This window comes from Oncorhynchus tshawytscha, linkage group LG29, assembly GCF_018296145.1.
Source record: "Oncorhynchus tshawytscha isolate Ot180627B linkage group LG29, Otsh_v2.0, whole genome shotgun sequence".
In the NCBI taxonomy this organism is placed as follows: Eukaryota; Metazoa; Chordata; class Actinopteri; order Salmoniformes; family Salmonidae; genus Oncorhynchus; species Oncorhynchus tshawytscha.
Genome location: NC_056457.1, coordinates 32336186 through 32360047, shown reverse-complemented (window position 1 = coordinate 32360047; position 23862 = coordinate 32336186). Strand labels below are relative to the sequence as shown.

The 23862-nt window shown below is 46.2% G+C and overlaps 1 protein-coding gene across 1 annotated transcript in view; it reads right to left on the bottom strand.

The window, feature by feature from the left end:
• Positions 1-23862, bottom strand: part of LOC112236786 (collagen alpha-1(XI) chain-like) — a 251133-nt gene that overhangs the window by 215056 nt on the left and 12215 nt on the right. Inside the window, exons 2-4 of the mRNA XM_042308834.1 lie at positions 21275-21439; positions 16061-16274; positions 6578-6740 (exon numbers count right to left, since the gene is read on the bottom strand). Coding sequence (XP_042164768.1) covers positions 6578-6740; positions 16061-16274; positions 21275-21439 — 542 coding nt within the window. The remainder of the gene's footprint in view (positions 1-6577; positions 6741-16060; positions 16275-21274; positions 21440-23862) is intronic.

Here is a 23862-nt window from a genome sequence, read left to right as displayed (position 1 = left end):
ACACCAGGATGGTGACCTGTCCCCTGTATCCACACCAGGGGTGGTGACCTGTCCCCTGTATCCAGGGTGGTGACCTGTCCCCTCCCCTGTATCCAGGGTGGTGACCTGTCCCCTGTATCCAGGGTGGTGACCTGTCCCCTGTATCCACACCAGGGTGGTGACCTGTCCCCTGTATCCACACCAGGGTGGTGACCTGTCCCCTGTATCCAGGGTGGTGATCTGTCCCCTGTATGCAGGGTGGTGACCTGTCCCCTGTATCCAGGGTGGTGACCTGTCCCCTGTATCCACACCAGGAGGGTGACCTGTCCCCTGTATCCAGGGTGGTGACCTGTCCCCTGTATCCACACCAGGATGGTGACCTGTCCCCTGTATCCACACCAGGATGGTGACCTGTCCCCTGTATCCTGGGTGGTGACCTGTCCCCTGTATTCAGGGTGGTGACCTGTCCCCTGTCCAGGGTGGTGACCTGTCCCCTGTATCCACACCAGGGTGGTGACCTGTCCCCTGTATCCAGGGTGGTGATCTGTCCCCTGTATCCACACCAGGGTGGTGACCTGTCCCCTGTATCCACACCAGGGTGGTGACCTGTCCCCTGTATCCACGCCAGGGTGGTGACCTGTCCCCTGTATCCATTGTGGTGACCTGTCCCCTGTATCCAGGGTGGTGACCTGTCCCCTGTATCCAGGGTGGTGACCTGTCCACTGTATCCACACCAGGGTGGTGACCTGTCCCCTGCATCCACACCAGGGTGGTGACCTGTCCCCTGTATCCAGGGTGGTGACCTTTACCTCCCCCTCACAAGACAATTAGTTATTATTTACATTCCTCTGACCGTCCACCCCTGCCCGAACTGGGGACCCAGAGAGATTAAACACAGCAAAAACACTAGAACATAAGAATGGGATATAGAATGTCTGAGACTACAGAGGAGAAGATGGAATGGAGGTCACCATTACTAGTGTGGGTCAAACATCATGCCAGGAACAAACTAGCACAAATGAAGTTCCTTCAGGAAAACATGTACTTATGGCTATGTAAACTATGTAAACATGTCAACTATGTAAACATGTAAACATGTAAACTATGTAAACATGTAAACATGTAAACTATGTAAACATGTAAACTATGTAAACATGTAAACTATGTAAACATGTAAACATGTAAACTATGTAAACATGTAAACTATGTAAACATGTAAACATGTAAACTATGTAAACTATGTAAACATGTAAACTATGTAAACATGTAAACTATGTAAACATGTAAACATGTAAACATGTAAACTATGTAAACATGTAAACATGCAAACTATGTAAACATGTAAACATGTAAACTATGTAAACTATGTAAACATGTAAACTATGTAAACATGTAAACATGTAAACTATGTAAACATGTAAACTATGTAAACATGTAAACATGTAAACATGTAAACTATGTAAACATGTAAACATATGTAAACATGTCAACTAAAACATGTAAACATGTACACATGTCAACTATGTAAACATGTCAACTATGTAAACATGTACACATGTAAACTATGTCAACTATGTAAACATGTCAACTATGTAAACATGTAAACATGTAAACTATGTAAACATGTAAACTATGTAAACATGTAAACATGTAAACTATGTAAACATGTAAACATGTCAACTATGTAAACATGTAAACATGTAAACATGTAAACTATGTAAACATGCAAACTATGTAAACATGTAAACATGTAAACTATGTAAACATGTAAACATGTCAACTATGTAAACATGTAAACATGTAAACATGTCAACTATGTAAACATGTAAACTATGTAAACATGCAAACTATGTAAACATGTAAACATGTAAACGATGTAAACATGTAAACATGCAAACTATGTAAACATGTAAACATGTAAACTATGTAAACATGTAAACTATGTAAACATGTAAACATGTAAACTATGTAAACATGTAAACATGTCAACTATGTAAACATGTAAACTATGTAAACATGTAAACTATGTAAACATGTAAACTATGTAAACATGTAAACTATGTAAACATGTAAACATGTAAACTATGTAAACATGTAAACATGTAAACTATGTAAACATGTAAACATGTAAACATGTAAACTATGTAAACATGTAAACTATGTAAACATGTAAACTATGTAAACTATGTAAACATGTAAACATGTAAACTATGTAAACATGTAAACTATGTAAACATGTAAACTATGTAAACATGCAAACTATGTAAACATGTAAACATGTAAACTATGTAAACATGTAAACATGTAAACTATGTAAACATATAAACTATGTAAACATGTCAACTATGTAAACATGTAAACTATGTAAACATGTAAACTATGTAAACATGTAAACATATAAACTATGTAAACATGTCAACTATGTAAACTATGTAAACATATAAACTATGTAAACATGTCAAACTATGTAAACATGTAAACTATGTAAACATGTAAACTATGTAAACATGTAAACTATGTAAACATGTAAACTATCTAAACATGTCAACTATGTAAACTATGTAAACTATGTAAACTATGTAAACATGCAAACTATGTAAACATGTAAACATGTAAACTATGTAAACATGTAAACATGTAAACTATGTAAACATGTAAACTATGTAAACATGTAAACTATGTAAACTATGTAAACATGTAAACTATGTAAACATGTAAACATGTAAACATGTAAACTATGTAAACATGTAAACTATGTAAACATGTAAACTATGTAAACATGTAAACATGTAAACTATGTAAACATGTAAACTATGTAAACATGCAAACTATGTAAACATGTAAACATGTAAACTATGTAAACATGTAAACATGTAAACATGTAAACTATGTAAACTATGTAAACATGTAAACTATGTAAACATGTAAACTATGTAAACATGTAAACTATGTAAACATGTAAACTATGTAAACATGTAAACATGTAAACTATGTAAACATGTAAACTATGTAAACATGTAAACTATGTAAACATGTAAACATGTAAACTATGTAAACATGTAAACTATGTAAACATGTAAACATGTAAACTATGTAAACATGTAAACTATGTAAACATGTAAACATGTAAACTATGTAAACATGTAAACATGTAAACTATGTAAACATGTAAACTATGTAAACATGTAAACATGTAAACTATGTAAACATGTAAACATGTAAACTATGTAAACATGTAAACTATGTAAACATGTAAACTATGTAAACTATGTAAACATGTAAACTATGTAAACATGTAAACTATGTAAACATGTAAACTATGTAAACATGTAAACTATGTAAACTATGTAAACATGTAAACTATGTAAACATGTAAACTATGTAAACATGTAAACATGTAATCTATGTAAACATATAAACTATGTAAACATGTCAACTATGTAAACTATGTAAACTATGTAAACATGTAAACTATGTAAACATGTAAACTATGTAAACATGTAAACTATGTAAACTATGTAAACATGTAAACATGTAAACTATGTAAACATCGTGCTCAGATTACACTTTTTAGGCCACAAAACAGAAAACACTACTCGTTAACCACTAAAACCAGTTTATTACAGTAGAGCAAAAGTATTTCCCTCGTAGCTTCAGTGACATTTTAACTTCTATTTTCTCCTTCAAATGAAAAGCACCTACAGACAGTGGACAACAAAACATTCCTACAGGCCAGCGTTGTCTTCAGTGAACCCATCACCCCAGAAGTTCCACTCTGTCTAACAGAGGGTTTAGGTCTAGATCTTTAATAACAAGCTTACAGGGTTTTAGTAGCCTACCAGAGGTTTAACATCAAGCTACCCAAGTCTACTGACCTGAGCAATAGACAGCTATTCACTATTTTGACCAGGGTCCACAAAAGTAGTGCACTATATAGGGAATAAGGTGCCATTTGGGACTCAAACATGGTCATGAAGGTGAGCACTCAGCACTGCTCATTTTGTAATAGAGCAGAGCAACAAGAGCCGAGAGATAGCTATACAACAACGAGATAGCTACACAACAACGAGATAGCTACACAACAGAGAGATAGCTACACAACAGAGAGATGGCTACATAACAGCAAGATAGCTACATAACAGCAAGATAACTACACAACAGAGAGATAGCTACACAACAGAGAGATAGCTACACAACAGAGAGACAGCTACACAACAGAGAGACAGCTACACAACAGAGAGACAGCTACACAACAGAGAGATAGCTACATAACAGCAAGATAGCTACACAACAGCGAGATAGCTACACAACAGCGATATAGCTACACAACAGAGAGGTAGCAACACAACAGCGAGGTAGCAACACAACAGCGAGGTAGCTACACCACAGAGAGGTAGCAACACAACAGAGAGATAGCAACACAACAGAGAGGTAGCTACACAACAGAGAGATAGCAACACAACAGAGCGATAGGTACATAGAGAGATAGAGTAGCTACATAACAGATAGACAGCTACACAACAGAGAGATAGCTACACAATTGAGAGTTAAACACGCAGCCGTCATAAGGCTCAGGAAGGAGACGCATTCTGTCTCCTAGAGATGAGCGTTTTTTGGTGCGAAAAGTGCAAATGAATCCCAGAACAACAGCAAAGGATCTTGTAAAGATGCTGGAGGAAACAGGTACAAAAGTATCTATATCCACAGTAAAACGAGTCCTATATCAACATAACCTGAAAGGCCACTCAGCAAGGAAGAAGCCACTGCTCCAAAACGGCCATAAAAAAGCCAGACTATGGTTTGCAACTGCACATGGGGACAAAGATCGTTCTTTTTGGAGAAATGTCCTCTGGTCTGATGAAACAAAAATATAACTTTTTGGCCATGATGACCATCATTATGTTTGGAGGAAAAAGGGGGAGGCTTGCAAGCTGAAGAACACCATCCCAACTGTGAAGCACGGGGGTGGCAGCATCATGTTGTGGGGGTGCTTTGCTCCAGGAGGGACTGGTGCACTTCACAAAATAGATGGCTTCATGAGGAAGGAACACTACGTGGATATATTGAAGCAACATTTCAAGGCATCAGTCAGGAAGTTAAAGCTTGGGTCTTCCAAATGGACAAGGACCCCAAGCATACTTCCAAAGCTGTGGCAATATGACTTAGGGACAACAAAGTCAAGGTATTTGGAGTGGCCATCACAAAGCCCTGACCTCAATCCTATAGAAAATGTGTGGGCAGAACTGAAAAAGGCCAAATTAATTTGATTGTTTGATGTACAAACAAATTAGACGTTTCTCGTATTCTAACCCAAAGAAATACAGACATTACATCTCCGTTGTTCAGATTCTAAAGAGACACAACACCATATAAGCCAATAAACTTTCAGAGCATACCATTTTATTCATAGTTAAAAATGAACACCCTAGGTGCAAGACTGAATGCTATGTATTTCACACAGCCTCCTCCTGCATGTTTGTCTCTATGTCAATGAGTCATCAAGTCACACACAACCAGAGCTGATTAAATATCAACAAAGATGAACTGCAACTGATACAACGACACCTGTGATTCTGGATTCCTCTTAAAGTCAACAAGGACAAAGATACACTGAACAAAAAATATGAATTATTACTATTATTCTGTCACATTCTTAAAAGAAAGTGGTGATCCTAACTGACCTAAGACAGGGACTTTTTTACTTGGATTAAATGTCAGGAATTGTGAAAAACTGAGTTTAAATGTATTTGGCTAAGGTGTATGTAAATTTCTGACTTCAACTGTTTAAGGAAATCAGTCAATTGAAATAAATTCATTAGGCCCTAATCTATGGATTTCAAAGGAATACAGATATGCATCTGTTGGTCACAGACGCCTTTAAAAAAATGTAGGGCGTAGATCATAAAATCATTCAGTATCTGGTGTGACCACCATCTGCCTCACACAGCGCAACACATGGCGTTGATCAGGCTGTTGATTGTTGGTCTATGAAGTTGCTAGATATTGCCGGGAACAGGATCACGCTGTCATACACATTTATGCCAAATTCTCAAAAATGAGGAGGCTTATGGTAGAGAAATGAATATAAAATTCTCTGGCAACAACTCTGGTGGACATTCCTGCAGTCAGCATGTTAATTGCACACTCCTTCTAAACTTGTGACATCTGTGGCATTGTGTTGTGTGACAAAATTTCACATTTTAGAGTGGCCTTTTATTATCCCCAGCACAAGGTACACCTGTGTAACAATCATGCAGTTTAATCAGCTTCTTGATATTCCACACCTGTCAGGTGGATGGATTATATTGGCAAAGGAGAAATGCTCACTAACAGGGAAGTAAAGACATCTGAGAGAAATAAGCTTTTTCCGGGATCTTATATTGAAACATGGGACCAACACTTTACATGTTGCGTTTATATTTTTGTTCAGTGTATTTGTGCACCTCTTTTACTCCCACACACGACAGATTTGAGTCATTGCTGTTCCAGGCTTATATGCACTATGCATAATTAGACTGGGGATGAGGTTAACATCACCATGTTACAGCAACCAAGCAGAATGTACAGCCCAGCATCCTATCCAACATCCTGTCTTTACCTGGAAGACGTCTTCGTCAAGGATCCTGGTTCCGAACACGGTGATCCCTTCGGTGTTAACGGAGGCACGGTCACCCCTGAGGAGGGGTTTGGTGATCTTCTGTTTACAGTCCACGATGACGGTAACCGTCTTCTTCTCCACACTGATGGCCACACGATGCCACCTGTTAGAGGGAACAAGAGCAACACAGAGACGCATGGTTAGATACTGTACAATCAGATTAGACTGCTGCCAAAACCCTGCTGTGACCAGACTGAATGGTGCGTTCACCAATTGAAACAGCAGGTTTTAACCAGACTAACAAAAACCTCCACAAACAGACAGACATTGTTTGCGTCTCAAAAGGAAACCCTACACCCTATTGACCATAGCACTAAACAAGAGGGTGCCATTTGGGACGTGGCCACGCGTGTACCCAACACCTCCTGAGCCCCCTCCAGGACATTCTGTTTAACACTGGGTTATACTCATTAAACTCCAAACGTAATCCTCCTTCTGGGTTACTCGGCATGACAGACGTGTTGAACATTGTGGAAAGTGTGTGTCGGGAAAGAGCAAGAGAGAGCTGGAGGCGCACAGTCAAAACACTGTCCTGAGGAAGAGGATCCGGAGGAGAAGAGAGGACGAGGAGCCTGAGAAAGGAGAAGGGGGAGGAAGAGGAGAAGGAGGAGAAGGAGAGAGGAGGAAGAGACTGAGAGAGGAGCCTGGGGAGGAAGAGGAGAAGGAGGAGAAGGAGAGAGGAGGAAGAGACTGAGAGAGGAGCCTGGGGAGGAAGAGGAGAAGGAGGAGAAGGAGAGAGGAGGAAGAGACTGAGAGAGGAGCCTGGGGAGGAAGAGGAGAAGGAGGAGAAGGAGAGAGGAGGAAGAGACTGAGAGAGGAGCCTGGGGAGGAAGAGGAGAAGGAGGAGAAGGAGAGAGGAGGAAGAGACTGAGAGAGGAGCCTGGGGAGGAAGAGGAGGAGGAGGAGAAGGAGAGAGGAGGAAGAGACTGAGAGAGGAGCCTGGGGAGGAAGAGGAGAAGGAGGAGAAGGAGAGAGGAGGAAGAGACTGAGAGAGGAGCCTGGGGAGGAAGAGGAGAAGGAGGAGAAGAGAGAGGAGCCTGGGGAGGAGGAAGAGGAGAAGGAGGAGAAGGAGAGAGGAGGAAGAGACTGAGAGAGGAGCCTGGGGAGGAAGAGGAGAAGGAGGAGAAGGAGGAGAAGGAGAGAAGAGACTGAGAGAGGAGCCTGGGGAGGAAGAGGAGAAGGAGGAGAAGGAGAGAGGAGGAAGAGACTGAGAGAGGAGCCTGGGGAGGAAGAGGAGAAGGAGGAGAAGGAGAGAGGAGGAAGAGACTGAGAGAGGAGCCTGGGGAGGAAGAGGAGAAGGAGGAGAAGGAGAGAGGAGGAAGAGACTGAGAGAGGAGCCTGGGGAGGAAGAGGAGAAGGAGGAGAAGGAGAGAGGAGGAAGAGACTGAGAGAGGAGCCTGGGGAGGAAGAGGAGAAGGAGGAGAAGGAGAGAGGAGGAAGAGACTGAGAGAGGAGCCTGGGGAGGAAGAGGAGAAGGAGGAGAAGGAGAGAGGAGGAAGAGACTGAGAGAGGAGCCTGGGGAGGAAGAGGAGAAGGAGGAGAAGGAGAGAGGAGGAAGAGACTGAGAGAGGAGCCTGGGGAGGAAGAGGAGAAGGAGGAGAAGGAGAGAGGAGGAAGAGACTGAGAGAGGAGCCTGGGGAGGAAGAGGAGAAGGAGGAGAAGGAGAGAGGAGGAAGAGACTGAGAGAGGAGCCTGGGGAGGAAGAGGAGAAGGAGGAGAAGGAGAGAGGAGGAAGAGACTGAGAGAGGAGCCTGGGGAGGAAGAGGAGAAGGAGGAGAAGGAGAGAGGAGGAAGAGACTGAGAGAGGAGCCTGGGGAGGAAGAGGAGAAGGAGGAGAAGGAGAGAGGAGGAAGAGACTGAGAGAGGAGCCTGGGGAGGAAGAGGAGAAGGAGGAGAAGGAGAGAGGAGGAGAGACTGAGAGAGGAGCCTGGGGAGGAAGAGGAGAAGGAGGAGAAGGAGAGAGGAGGAAGAGACTGAGAGAGGAGCCTGGGGAGGAAGAGGAGAAGGAGGAGAAGGAGAGAGGAGGAAGAGACTGAGAGAGGAGCCTGGGGAGGAAGAGGAGAAGGAGGAGAAGGAGAGAGGAGGAAGAGACTGAGAGAGGAGCCTGGGGAGGAAGAGGAGAAGGAGGAGAAGGAGAGAGGAGGAAGAGACTGAGAGAGGAGCCTGGGGAGGAAGAGGAGAAGGAGGAGAAGGAGAGAGGAGGAAGAGACTGAGAGAGGAGCCTGGGGAGGAAGAGGAGAAGGAGGAGAAGGAGAGAGGAGGAAGAGACTGAGAGAGGAGCCTGGGGAGGATGAGGAGAGGAGGAGAAGGAGAGAGGAGGAAGAGACTGAGAGAGGAGCCTGGGGAGGAAGAGGAGAAGGAGGAGAAGGAGAGAGGAGGAAGAGACTGAGAGAGGAGCCTGGGGAGGAAGAGGAGAAGGAGGAGAAGGAGGAGAGGAGGAAGAGACTGAGAGAGGAGCCTGGGGAGGAAGAGGAGAAGGAGGAGAAGGAGAGAGGAGGAAGAGACTGGAGGAGAGAGGAGCCTGGGGAGGAAGAGGAGAAGGAGGGAGAGGAGCCTGGGGAGGAAGAGGAGAAGGAGGAGAAGGAGACTGAGGAAGAGACTGAGAGGAGCCTGGGGAGGAAGGAGGAGAAGGAGGAGAAGGAGAGAGGAGGAAGAGACTGAGAGAGGAGCCTGGGGAGGAAGAGGAGAAGGAGGAGAAGGAGAGAGGAGGAAGAGACTGAGAGAGGAGCCTGGGGAGGAAGAGGAGAAGGAGGAGAAGGAGAGAGGAGGAAGAGACTGAGAGAGGAGCCTGGGGAGGAAGAGGAGAAGGAGGAGAAGGAGAGAGGAGGAAGAGACTGAGAGAGGAGCCTGGGGAGGAAGAGGAGAAGGAGAGAGGAGGAAGAGACTGAGAGAGGAGCCTGGGGAGAAGAGGAGAAGGAGGAGAAGGAGAGAGGAGGAAGAGACTGGGAGGAGGAAGGAAGAGGAGAAGGAGGAGAAGGAGAGAGGAGGAAGAGACTGAGAGAGGAGCCTGGGGAGGAAGAGGAGAAGGAGGAGAAGGAGAGAGGAGGAAGAGACTGAGAGAGGAGCCTGGGGAGGAAGAGGAGAAGGAGGAGAAGGAGAGAGGAGGAAGAGACTGAGAGAGGAGCCTGGGGAGGAAGAGGAGAAGGAGGAGAAGGAGAGAGGAGGAAGAGACTGAGAGAGGAGCCTGGGGAGGAAGAGGAGAGGAGGAGAAGGAGAGAGGAGGAAGAGACTGAGAGAGGAGCCTGGGGAGGAAGAGGAGAAGGAGGAGAAGGAGAGAGGAGGAAGAGACTGAGAGAGGAGCCTGGGGAGGAAGAGGAGAAGGAGGAGAAGGAGAGAGGAGGAAGAGACTGAGAGAGGAGCCTGGGGAGGAAGAGGAGAAGGAGGAGAAGGAGAGAGGAGGAAGAGACTGAGAGAGGAGCCTGGGGAGGAAGAGGAGAAGGAGGAGAAGGAGAGAGGAGGAAGAGACTGAGAGAGGAGCCTGGGGAGGAAGAGGAGAAGGAGGAGAAGGAGAGAGGAGGAAGAGACTGAGAGAGGAGCCTGGGGAGGAAGAGGAGAAGGAGGAGAAGGAGAGGGAAAGAGACAGAGAGGAGCCTGGGGAGGAAGAGGAGAAGGAGGAGAAGGAGAGAGGAGGAAGAGACTGAGAGAGGAGCCTGGGGAGGAAGAGGAGAAGGAGGAGAAGGAGGAGAAGGAGAGAGGAGAGGAGGGAGGAGGAGGAAAAAGGAGGAAGAGAGCCTGGGGAGGAAGAGGAGAAGGAGAGAGGAGGAAGAGACTGAGAGAGGAGCCTGAGAAAGGAGAAGGAGGAGAAGGAGAGAGGAGGAAGAGACTGAGAGAGGAGCCTGGGGAGGAAGAGGAGAAGGAGGAGAAGGAGAGAGGAGGAAGAGACCTGGGGAGGAAGAGGAGCCTGGGGAGGAAGAGGAGAAGGAGAGAGGAGCCTGGGGAGGAAGAGGAGAAGGAGGAGAAGGAGAGAGGAGGAAGAGACTGAGAGAGGAGAAGGAGGAGGATGATTTTTGATATTACAGTTTATTTTTTAAATGTATTAAAAACCAGTTGTTGCTTTGTCATTACTGGGTATTGTGTGTAGATTGATGAGTGAAAATCATTAAAGTGACCAGTGTTCAAGAACCAACAGTGGTTGAACCAAAATGGCTGCCCTCGGATGACAATCCTCGTCCTGTATATCTCTCATTACGATAGAAACCCAAGCATTTGCGTTTGTCAGCCAATTATGCATCATTCCAGTGTATTACAAACTGGCTACAGAATAAATATTCTGTTCATATTCTGTTATTTTTTTCCTATTTTTTTATTTATACTTATAAATGAAATGCACTCGCATATCTGACGGCTACTTCCACAGGTGCCTTGGAAATGTTTGAATTCCTTCCCTTTGAATGACACTAGAGCAATACTATCCTTTTTTTCACTGTTCAACTATGCTTTGCACACCCAATTTTTCAGTTTTTGTTTTGTTAAAAAAGTTTGAAATATCCAATATGTCGTTCCACTTCATGATTGTGTCCCACTTTTTGTTGATTCTTCACAAAAAAATACAGTTTTATATCTTTATGTTTGAAGCCTGAAATGTGGCAAAAGGTCGCAAAGTTCAAGGGGGCCGAATACTTTCGCAAGGCACTGTATATCTTAATAACATGACATTTTACTTTAAGTGGAATATATCATTCTTAAATCTACCTAGGTCAAAATGTCCACTGACTGAGTTACAGCTTCTCGTCAAGCCCAAGAAAACATACTGTCACAAAAAAAACACAACCCAAGGTGTGTCTGCCTAAATAACCCAGAGAAACACAATAAAACCCTTTGTCGCCACGGGCTCCTGTACACTAAGCCGCAGCTCCCAGGGAGAATTCTGGGGTTTCTGAACGCAGAGCATTAGACAGGATCTGACGGAAGCTAAGAGACTCTCTGCAAGGAATCTGATTGGATGAGGTAATCCAGGAGGTTAATACTGTAAGGTTAACGTACCTCTCCTCTTTCATCCTGCCCCCACAATCCCTCCTCCACGTTTCCCTCTTTAAAGAAAAAAGAGGGACAGGGTTCATGGCCGACGTCAGGTTCCCCATGATAGTCCCTGCTGCTCCCCACTAATCCACTGTCTTAGACCCCTCCTATCCCCCATACTGCTGCTACTATCCAGGACCCCCCTAACCATAACCTCTCCTATCCCCCATACTGCTGCTACTATCCAGGACCCCCTAACCATAACCTCTCCTATCCCCCATACTGCTGCTACTATCCAGGACCCCCTAACCATAACCTCTCCTATCCCCCATACTGCTGCTACTATCCAGGACCCCCTAACCATAACCTCTCCTATCCCCCCATACTGCTGCTACTACCCAGGACCCCCTAACCATAACCTCTCCTATCCCCCATACTGCTGCTACTATCCAGGACCCCTAACCATAACCTCTCCTATCCCCCATACTGCTGCTACTACCCAGGACCCCCTAACCATAACCTCTCCTATCCCCCATACTGCTGCTACTATCCAGGACCCCCTAACCATAACCTCTCCTATCCCCCATACTGCTGCTACTATCCAGGACCCCCTAACCATAACCTCTCCTATCCCCCATACTGCTGCTACTATCCAGGACCCCCTAACCATAACCTCTCCTATCCCCCATACTGCTGCTACTATCCAGGACCCCCTAACCATAACCTCTCCTATCCCCCATACTGCTGCTACTATCCAGGACCCCCTAACCATAACCTCTCCTATTCCCCATACTGCTGCTACTATCAAGGACCCCCTACCCATAACCTCTCCTATCCCCCATACTGCTGCTACTATCCAGGACCCCTAACCATAACCTCTCCTATCCCCCATACTGCTGCTACTACCCAGGACCATAACCCTCTCCTATCCCCCGTGCTGCAACCCAGGACCATAACCCCTCCAATCAGAAAGCTCCTTGCACATGACATGGCTAAAGTATATTCTAGAGGGGGTCGCACCAGGGTTTGAGTATGAATAGAGTCTGAGTGAAGAGACACACACAAACTTAACTAAGCTCTGTTTTCAGTCTTTAACCAGCCCTCCTCCTTCCTCCCTCCCCAACATCCCTCTCCCTGGTCTCTGTAAGCAGAGATGGTCTCCCTCTCCCTGGTCTCTGTAAGCAGAGATGGTCTCCCTCTCCCTGGTCTCTGTAGGCAGATATGGTCTCCCTCTCCCTGGTCTCTGTAAACAGCGATGGTCTTCCTCTCCTTGGTCTCTGTAAGCAGAGATGGTCTTCCTCTCCCTGGTCTCTGTAAGCAGAGATGGTCTCCCTCTCCCTCTCCCTGGTCTCTGTGGGCAGATATGGTCACCCTCTACCTGGTCTCTGTAAGCAGAGATGGTCTCCCTCTCTCTGGTCTCTGTAAGCAGAGATGGTCTCTCTCTCCCTGGTCTCTGTAAGCAGAGATGGTCTCCCTCTCCCTGGTCTCTGTAAGCAGAGATGGTCTCCCTCTCCCTGGTCTCTGTAAGCAGAGATGGTCTCCATCTCTCCCTCTCCCTGGTCTCTGTAAGCAGAGATGGTCTCCCTTTCCCTAGTCTCTGAAAGCAGAGATGGTCTCCATCTCTCCCTCTCTCTGGTCTCTGTAAGCAGAGATGGTCTTCCTCTCCCTGGTCTCTGTAAGCAGAGATGGTCTCCCTCTCCCTGGTCTCTGTAAGCAGAGATGGTCTCCCTCTCCCTGATCTCTGTAAGCAGAGATGGTGTCCCTCTCCCTGGTCTCTGTAAGCAGAGATGGTCTCCCTCTCTCTGGTCTCTGTAAGCAGAGATGGTCTCCCTCTCCCTGGTCTCTGTAAGCAGAGATGGTCTCCCTCTCCCTGGTCTCTGTAAACAGCGATGGTCTCCCTCTCCCTGGTCTCTGTAAGCAGAGATGGTCTCCCTCTCCCTGGTCTCTGTGGGCAGAGATGGTCTCCCTCTCCCTGCTCTCTGTAAATAGCAATGTTATCCCTCTCCCTGGTCTCTGTGGGCAGAGATGGTCTCCCTTTCCCTGGTCTCTGTAAACAGCGATGGTCTCCATCTCTCTGGTCTCTGTAAGCAGAGATGGTCTTCCTCTCCCTGGTCTCTGTAAGCAGAGATGGTCTCCCTCTCCCTGGTCTCTGTGGGCAGAGATGGTCTCCCTCTCCCTGGTCTCTGTGGTCAGAGATGGTCTCCCTCTCCCTGGTCTCTGTGGGCAGAGATGGTCTCCCTCTCCCTGCTCTCTGTGGGCAGAGATGGTCTCCCTCTCCCTGGTCTCTGTAAATAGCAATGTTATCCCTCTCCCTGGTCTCTGTGGGCAGAGATGGTCTCCCTCTCCCTGGTCTCTGTAAATAGCAATGTTATCCCTCTCCCTGGTCTCCGTAGGCAGATATAGTCTCCCCCTGGTCTCTGTGGTCAGAGATGGTCTCCCTCTCCCTGGTCTCTGTGGGCAGAGATGGTCTCCCTCTCCCTGGTCTCTGTGGGCAGAGATGGTCTCCCTCTCCCTGGTCTCTGTGGGCAGAGATGGTGTCCCTCTCCCTGATCTCTGTAAGCAGAGATGGTCTCCCTCTCTCTGGTCTCTGTAAGCAGAGATGGTCTCCATCTCTCCCTCTCCCTGGTCTCTGTAAGCAGAGATGGTCTCCCTTTCCCTAGTCTCTGTGGTCAGAGATGGTCTCCCTCTCCCTGGTTTCTGTGAGTAGAGATGGTCTCCCTCTCCCTGGTCTCTGTGGGCAGAGATGGTCTCCCTCTCCCTGGTCTCTGTGGGCAGAGATGGTCTCCCTCTCCCTGGTCTCTGTAAATAGCAATGTTATCCCTCTCCCTGGTCTCTGTGGTCAGAGATGGTCTCCCTCTCCCTGGTCTCTGTGGGCAGAGATGGTCTCCCTCTCCCTGGTCTCTGTGGGCAGAGATGGTCTCCCTCTCCCTGGTCTCTGTAAATAGCAATGTTATCCCTCTCCCTGGTCTCTGTGGTCAGAGATGGTCTCCCTCTCCCTGGTCTCTGTGGGCAGAGATGGTCTCCCTCTCCCTGGTCTCTGTGGGCAGAGATGGTCTCCCTCTCCCTGGTCTCTGTAAATAGCAATGTTATCCCTCTCCCTGGTCTCTGTGGTCAGAGATGGTCTCCCTCTCCCTGGTCTCTGTGGGCAGAGATGGTCTCCCTCTCCCTGGTCTCTGTAAGCAGAGATGTTATCCCTCTCTCCCTCTCCCTGGTTTCTGTAAGCAGAGATGGCCTCCCTCTCTCCCTCTCCCTGGTCTCTGTAAGCAGAGATGTTATCCCTCTCTCCCTCTCCCTGGTCTCTGTAAGCAGCGATGGTCTCCCTCTCCCTGGTTTCTGTAAACAGCGATGGTCTCCCTCTCTCCCTCTCCCTGGTCTCTGTAAGCAGAGATGTTATCCCTCTCTCCCTCTCCCTGGTCTCTGTAAGCAGAGATGGTCTCCCTCTCCCTGGTCTCTGTAAGCAGAGATGGTCTCCCTCTCCCTGGTCTCTGTAAGCAGAGATGGTCTCCCTCTCCCTGGTCTCTGTAAGCAGAGATGGTCTCCCTCTCCCTGGTCTCTGTAAGCAGAGATGGTCTCCCTCTCTCTGGTCTCTGTAAGCAGAGATGGTCTCCCTCTCCCTGGTCTCTGTAAGCAGAGATGGTCTCCCTCTCCCTGGTCTCTGTGGTCAGAGATGGTCTCCCTCTCCCTGGTCTCTGTGAGTAGAGATGGTCTCCCTCTCCCTGGTCTCTGTGGGCAGAGATGGTCTCCCTCTCCCTGGTCTCTGTGGGCAGAGATGGTCTCCCTCTCCCTGGTCTCTGTAAATAGCAATGTTATCCCTCTCCCTGGTCTCTGTGGGCAGAGATGGTCTCCCTCTCCCTGGTCTCTGTAAATAGCAATGTTATCCCTCTCCCTGGTCTCTGTGGTCAGAGATGGTCTCCCTCTCTCTGGTCTCTGTAAGCAGAGATGGTCTCCATCTCCCTGGTCTCTGTGGTCAGAGATGGTCTCCCTCTCCCTGTTCTCTGTGGTCAGAGATGGTCTCCCTCTCTCCCTCTCTGGTCTCTGTGAACAGCGATGGTCTCCCTCTCTCCCTCTCCCTGGTCTCTGTGAGTAGAGATGGTCTCCCTCGCTCCCTCTCCCCTGTGAGCAGAGATGGTCTCCCTCTTTTTATTTTTATTTTTTATTTTACCTTTATTTAACCTTTATTTAACTAGGCAAGTCAGTTAAGAACAAATTCTTATTTACAATGACGGCCTAGGAACAGTGGGTTAACTGCCTGTTCAGGGGCAGAACGACAGATTAGTACCTTGTCAGCTCGGGGGTTTGAACTTGCAACCTTCCGGTTACTAGTCCAACACTCTAACCACTAGGCTACCCTGCCGCCCCTCTCCCTGGTCTCTGTGAACAGCGATGGTCTCCCTCCCTCCGTCTCTCTCCCTGTTCTCTGTGAGACCAACCAGCAGCAGTAGTGGTAGCTCAGTCTTGACTTACTTTCCGTCGGCCAGGTTGAGAGAGCGGAACAGCGGGTAGCCCTCAGGAGCGGGCCTGCCACTCTGGTCCTCATACAGGAAGACGGGTGAGCGTCCCACCTCCACTCCCAGCTGCTGCACGCCCTGCTCACTGTAGACAGACAGCAGGAAGGACTGGAGGCCGGCCTTGGGCCTGAGGGTGGTCAGGATGGAGAAGTCTTCAGGGAACTCACCTCCTACAGAACACAGGTTGTGTTAGAATTACACAGATACAGTAATACCCCCCCTACAAAATGCACAAAACACATGTTAGATCAGGTTAGAATTACAGATACAGTAATACCCCCCCTACACAATGCACAAAACACATGTTAGATCGGATTTGAAATACAGGGAACTGATTCAATCATAAGATGTGACTGATTGAATAATAAGATGTGACTGATTCAATCATAAGATGCGAATGATTCAATCATAAGATTCAATCATAAGATGTTACTGATTCAATCATAAGATGTTACTGATTCAATCATAAGATGCGACTGATTCAATCATAAGATGTTACTGATTCAATCATAAGATGCAACTGATTCAATCATAAGATGTAACTGATTCAATCATAAGATGTAACTGATTCAATCATAAGATGTTACTGATTCAATCATAAGATGCGACTGATTCAATCATAAGATGTTACTGATTCAATCATAAGATGCAACTGATTCAATCATAAGATGTAACTGATTGAATCATAAGATGTAACTGATTGAATCATAAGATGTAACTGATTGAATCATAAGATGTAACTGATTGAATCATAAGATGTAACTGATTGAATCATAAGATGTGACTGATTGAATCATAAGATGTAACTGATTGAATCATAAGATGTAACTGATTGAATCATAAGATGTGACTGATTCAATCATAAGATGTGTATTATTGAGTAACAAAAAACAGAAATCACAGGTGAGGACTTTTCAATTCAGTTACCCTTTACATTTACACAATCGCATTCAGTTTCCTATAGACACACATTGTGTTTGTGTGTTTTTGTGGTGTGTAAGGTCTAATTTGTTCTGCAACTACCCCAGGTTTACAGTCTTTCAAGCATCCAGATAGACCTAAACTAATCATTTATTCACTCCAGAGGGAATCAAACCCACAACCCTGACGTTACAAGCATCCAGATAGACCTAAACTAATCATTTATTCACTCCAGAGGGAATCAAACCCACAACCCTGACGTTACAAGCATCCAGATAGACCTAAACTAATCATTTATTCACTCCAGAGGGAATCAAACCCACAACCCTGACGTTACAAGCATCCAGATAGACCTAAACTAATCATTTATTCACTCCAGAGGGAATCAAACCCACAACCCTGACGTTACAAGCATCCAGATAGACCTAAACTAATCATTTATTCACTCCAGAGGGAATCAAACCCACAACCTGACGTTACAAGCATCCAGATAGACCTAAACTAATCATTTATTCACTCCAGAGGGAATCAAACCCACAACCCTGACGTTACAAGCATCCAGATAGACCTAACCTAATCATTTATTCACTCCAGAGGGAATCAAACCCACAACCCTGACGTTACAAGCATCCAGATAGACCTAAACTAATCATTTATTCACTCCAGAGGGAATCAAACCCACAACCCTGACGTTACAAGCATCCAGATAGACCTAAACTAATCATTTATTCACTCCAGAGGGAATCAAACCCACAACCCTGACGTTACAAGCATCCAGATAGACCTAAACGAATCATTTATTCACTCCAGAGGGAATCAAACCCACAACCCTGACGTTACAAGCATCAAACTCTACCAACTAAGCCACACGGGACCTGAGCTAATCGTATACTACTTTAACCACGTACATACATTTCCAGGCTTGATGACAACGATATACCTTTTAGGGCAATGATATTGAACGTGTAAAATCTCTCGTATTTAGAGTACAATTTTCCTTTCAGAAGAGCCAATTTGGGGGGGCAACCAATGTCTGAACATTAAAATAGATTTATTGACACTGCTGCTCCAGTTTCAACTTCCACCTGACTGTGCTGCTGCTCCAGTTTCAACTGTTCGACCATGCTGGTCATTTATGAACATTTGAACATCTTGGCCATGTTCTGTTATAATCTCCACCCGGCACAGCCAGAAGAGGACTGGCCACCCCACATAGCCTGGTTCCTCTCTAGGTTTCTTCCTAGGTTTTGGCCTTTCTAGCGAGTTTTTCCTAGCCACCGTGCTTCTACACCTGCATTGCTTGCTGTTTGGGGTTTTAGGCTGGGTTTCTGTACAGCACTTTGAGATATCAGCTGATGTACGAAGGGCTATATAAATAAATTTGATTTGATTTGATTTGACACTTTTCCTGAGTTTATTTAAACACAAACAATTCTCCATTAGCGATTTGAAAAGGTTGCGCCAATGAGGAATACAATTTCTACAAATATCCTGCAAAACTTTAAGAGGACATTAGGACATGAGTTAGTCCAACTAAACAGATCTATGAATGTGTCACGCCCTGACCTTGGAGAGATGTTTTATTTCTCCATTTGGTTAGGTCAGGTTGTGATGTTTGGTGGGCATTCTATGTTTTGTATTTCTGTGTGTTTTGGCCGGGTATGGTTCCCAATCACAGGCAGCTGTCTATTGTTGTCTCTGATTGGGAATCATACTTAGGCAGCCTGTTTTTCCACCTTAGTTGTGGGTAGTTGATATTGTTAGTGGCACTATAGCCCTAGTAAGCGTCGTGGTTGTTGGCAACATTTATAATAAAGAGAAATGTACGCTCACTACGCTGCACCTTGGTCCATTCCATACGACGATCATGACAGAATGAATCCAACTTGGGTTTTAACACCCACATGAAATAAGTCAGTATCTACTGTCTCACATAAAACACCTGAAACAACTCTGGTGCATAATCCAGACTTATAACAATAGTTTACTATTTCAACATGACGGCCATTGAGTTCATTTGTTTCATTCCACTCAAGCCTTCCCTCTCAGCCAGATCCTCTCTCTCTCTGGGGTTGGTGTTAAACTAGCTGGTTCTCTCAGCCAGATTCCCTCTCTCTAGGGTTGGTGTTAAACTAGCTAGTTCTCTCAGCCAGATTCCCTCTCTCTAGGGTTGGTGTTAAACTAGCTAGTTCTCTCAGCCAGATTCCCTCTCTCTAGGGTTGGTGTTAGACTAGCTAGTCCTCTCAGTCAGATTCTCTCTCTCTGGGGTTGGTGTTAAACTAGCTAGTTCTCTCAGCCATATTCTCTCTCTCTGGGGTTGGTGTTAAACTAGCTAGTTCTCTCAGCCAGATTCCCTCTCTCTAGGGTTGGTGTTAAACTAGCTAGTTCTCTCAGCCAGATCCCCTCTCTCTAGGGTTGGTGTTAGACTAGCTAGTTCTCTCAGTCAGATTCTCTCTCTCTATCTGGGGTTGGTGTTAAACTAGCTAGTTCTCTCAGCCAGATTCCCTCTCTCTAGGGTTGGTGTTAGACTAGCTAGTTCTCTCAGCCAGATTCCCTCTCTCTAGAGTTGGTGTTAGACTAGCTAGTTCTCTCAGCCAGATTCCCCCTCTCCAGGGTTGGTGTTAAACTAGCTAGTTCTCTCAGCCAGATTCTCTCTCTCTAGGGTTGGTGTTAGACTAGCTAGTTCTCTCAGCCAGATTCCAGGGTTGGTGTTATTCCCCCTCTTCCCCTCAGCCTAGCTAGTTCTCTCAGCCAGATTCTCTCTCTCTAGGGTTGGTGTTATTCTCCAGTCTCTCCAGGGTTGGTGTTAGACTAGCTAGTTCTCTCAGCCAGATTCTCTCTCTCTAGGGTTGGTGTTAGACTAGCTAGTTCTCTCAGTCAGATTCTCTCTCTCTGGGGTTGGTGTTAAACTAGCTAGTTCTCTCAGCCAGATTCTCTCTCTCTGGGGTTGGTGTTAGACTAGCTAGTTCTCTCAGCCAGATTCCCTCTCTCTAGGGTTGGTGTTAAACTAGCTAGTTCTCTCAGCCATATTCTCTCTCTCTAGGGTTGGTGTTAGACTAGCTAGTTCTCTCAGTCAGATTCTCTCTCTCTAGGGTTGGTGTTAGACTAGCTAGTTCTCTCAGTCAGATTCTCTCTCTCTGGGGTTGGTGTTAAACTAGCTAGTTCTCTCAGCCATATTCTCTCTCTCTGGGGTTGGTGTTAAACTAGCTAGTTCTCTCAGCCAGATTCCCTCTCTCTAGGGTTGGTGTTAGACTAGCTAGTTCTCTCAGCCAGATTCCTCTCTCTAGGGTTGGTGTTAGACTAGCTAGTTCTCTCAGCCAGATTCCCTCTCTCTAGAGTTGGTGTTAGACTAGCTAGTTCTCTCAGCCAGATTCCCCCTCTCCAGGGTTGGTGTTAAACTAGCTAGTTCTCTCAGCCAGATTCCCTCTCTCTAGGGTTGGTGTTAAACTAGCTAGTTCTCTCAGCCATATTCCCTCTCTCTAGGGTTGGTGTTAGACTAGCTAGTTCTCTCAGCCAGATTCCCCCTCTCCAGGGTTGGTGTTAAACTAGCTAGTTCTCTCAGCCAGATTCTCTCTCTCTAGGGTTGGTGTTAGACTAGCTAGTTCTCTCAGTCAGATTCTCTCTCTCTAGGGTTGGTGTTAGACTAGCTAGTCCTCTCAGTCAGATTCTCTCTCTCTGGGGTTGGTGTTAAACTAGCTAGTTCTCTCAGCCATATTCTCTCTCTCTGGGGTTGGTGTTAAACTAGCTAGTTCTCTCAGCCAGATTCCCTCTCTCTAGGGTTGGTGTTAGACTAGCTAGTTCTCTCAGTCAGATTCTCTCTCTCTAGAGTTGGTGTTAGACTAGCTAGTTCTTTCAGCCAGATTCCCCCTCTCCAGGGTTGGTGTTAAACTAGCTAGTTCTCTCAGCCAGATTCCCTCTCTCTAGGTTGGTGTTAGACTAGCTAGTTCTCTCAGCCATATTCTCTCTCTCTGGGGTTGGTGTTAAACTAGCTAGTTCTCTCAGCCAGATTCCCTCTCTCTAGGGTTGGTGTTAGACTAGCTAGTTCTCTCAGTCAGATTATCTCTCTCTAGGGTTGGTGTTAGACTAGCTAGTTCTCTCAGCCAGATTCTCTCTCTCTAGGGTTGGTGTTAGACTAGCTAGTTCTCTCAGCCAGATTCTCTCTCTCTGGGGATTGGTGTTAAACTATTTGGGGTAAAACAGAGAGAGGGTGGAGGGGAACGGAGGGATGGAAAATCATGTTTTGTCTTACCTGGGAAAAGCTGCTTGGTGGGGGCACTGATCTGGGCTTGCTTTCCAACACTGTAGGCTGTGTCTGGCTTAGATGCTCTTCGGTTTGTGCAAAATCCTGATGTTTTCCTAACTCCTGCTGGGGAATTGTGAAAGTCTAATACTTTCAGCACATCCACTGGTTCAGCTGTTGGAGAGAGAGAGAAGATACAACACGATTTACAATCTGACAAGAACTTCCCAATGCACCTTAATCTTTGTTTCAACAGTTACAATGTCAAGCAACCATAATCTATTGCATTTACACAAAATGTAAGTCACATCATACCGAACCTCTGATTCATGATCATGGCTTTATAGCTTTCAAAAGAATTCACATTTTAATCCAGTAAACCGTCTATAAAGTGTTACCGAATCTGTCTACTGAATACTTCCATTCTGGTGATAACCTAATGAGGAAGGACTTCAAATAATTGAACATAGACAGATGTATTGGCCCCCTGTCTACATATCCCCCTGTGTCCCCTGTCTACATATCCACCTGTGTCCCCTGTCTACATATCCCCTGTCTCCCCTGTCTACATATCCCCTGTGTCCCCTGTCTACATATCCCCCTGTCTCCCCTGTCTACATATCCCCCTGTCTCCCCTGTCTACAAATCCCCCTGTCTCCCCTGTCTACATATCCCCTGTCTCCCCTGTCTACATATCCCCTGTGTCCCCTGTCTACATATCCCCCTGTCTCCCTGTCTACATATCCACCTGTGTCCCCTGTCTACATATCCCCCTGTCTCCCCTGTCTACATATCCCCTGTGTCCCCTGTCTACATATCCCCCTGTCTCCCCTGTCTACATATCCCCTGTGTCCCCTGTCTACATATCCCCCTTGTCCCTGTCTACATATCCACCTGTGTCCCCTGTCTACATATCCCCCTGTGTCCCCTGTCTACATATCCCCTGTCTCCCTGTCTACAAATCCCCCTGTCTCCCTGTCTACAAATCCCCTGTCTCCCCTGTCTACAAATCCCGTCTCCCCTGTCTACAAATCCCCCTGTCTCCCCTGTCTACATATCCCCCTGTCTCCCCTGTCTACAAATCCCCATGTCTCCCCTGTCTACATATCCCCTGTCTCCCTGTCTACAAATCCCCTGTCTCCCTGTCTACAAATCCCCCTGTCTCCCCTGTCTACATATTCCCCTGTCTCCCTGGCTACAAATCCCCTGTCTCCCCTGTCTACAAATCCCCTGTCTCCCCTGTCTACAAATCCCCCTGTCTCCCCTGGCTACAAATCCCCTGTCTCCCCTGGCTACAAATCCCCTGTCTCCCTGTCTACAAATCCCCCTGTCTCCCCTGGCTACAAATCCCCTGTCTCCCCTGTCTACATATCCCCTGTCTCCCCTGTCCCCTGTCTACATATCCCCCTGTCTCCCCTGGCTACAAATCCCCCTGTCTCCCCTGGCTACAAATCCCCCTGTCTCCCTGTCTAGATATCCCCTGGCTACAAATCCCCCTGTCTCCCCTGTTGTTACGTTCCCCAGATTATGTGTTGTAGTTTGTGTATTTACATGTGTTTATTTCAGGAAATGGCTTCCTGAAATCCCTCAAGCAGCTGATTGGTCGACTCCAGGGCTAATTGGAGAGCTGACCCCGCCCCCTCGTCAAGACGCAGCTGTCTCCAATTACCCATTCCTTCTGACACTATATAAAAGCCAGTGTTCTGTTCAGGGGGAGATCTCTTCTTTTTGGAGGTAGAGATTTTGCTGGAGGTAGGGATTGCTGAGATTGATTGATTGATTGATTGATTGATTGATTGATTGATTGATTGATTGATTGATTGTGATAGAGGTTGATTTTGTTGGAAAGTGGTATGTTCTGTGAGTTTGTTGCTCAGATAGAGCTTATTTGACATCCTTTTGTTTCTTAGTTTGTTTAAAATTGTTTAATATTCTGTTTCATTTGTTCCCAGGGGGAAGGGGAAGGCACCTAGGGAGTGCTTAGGCAAGAGGCCCGCGGGCATACATATACCCGTAGCATATTCGCTGTCTAGACACACTAGGTAAGACCTGGGCGGACCACCCCTTGTATTTTGGTTAGGGCACCAGGTGGTGCTAAATTAGGTAAGTAGTGGGTAGGCAGGTAAGATAGGAGAGGGGGGTTTGAGATTTACTTTCTTTGCTTTGGTTCCGTCCAGCCCCTTTTCCCCATATTACCGTGTAAAGGAATAAAGTCCTTGTAAACGGTACCACATTCTGCTTGTTGTCATTTTTACTCGCACCTACAGTCCATACCTTTTTCGCTTCACAGAGAGTTTAGTTGTAGCAGGGTGTTGCGTTCCCTCTTCATAGAGGCGTGCGTAACACCTGTCTACAAATCCCCTGTCTCCCCTGGCTACAAATCCCCTGTCTCCCTGGCTACAAATCCCCTGTCTCCCCTGTCTACATATCCCCCTGTCTCCCCTGTCTACATGTCTCCCCTGGCTACTCCCCTGTCTCCCTGGCTACAAATCCCCTGTCTCCCCTGTCTACAAATCCCCTGTCTCCCTGTCTACAAATCCCCTGTCTCCCTGTCTACAAATCCCCTGTCTCCCCTGTCTCCAAATCCCCCTGTCTCC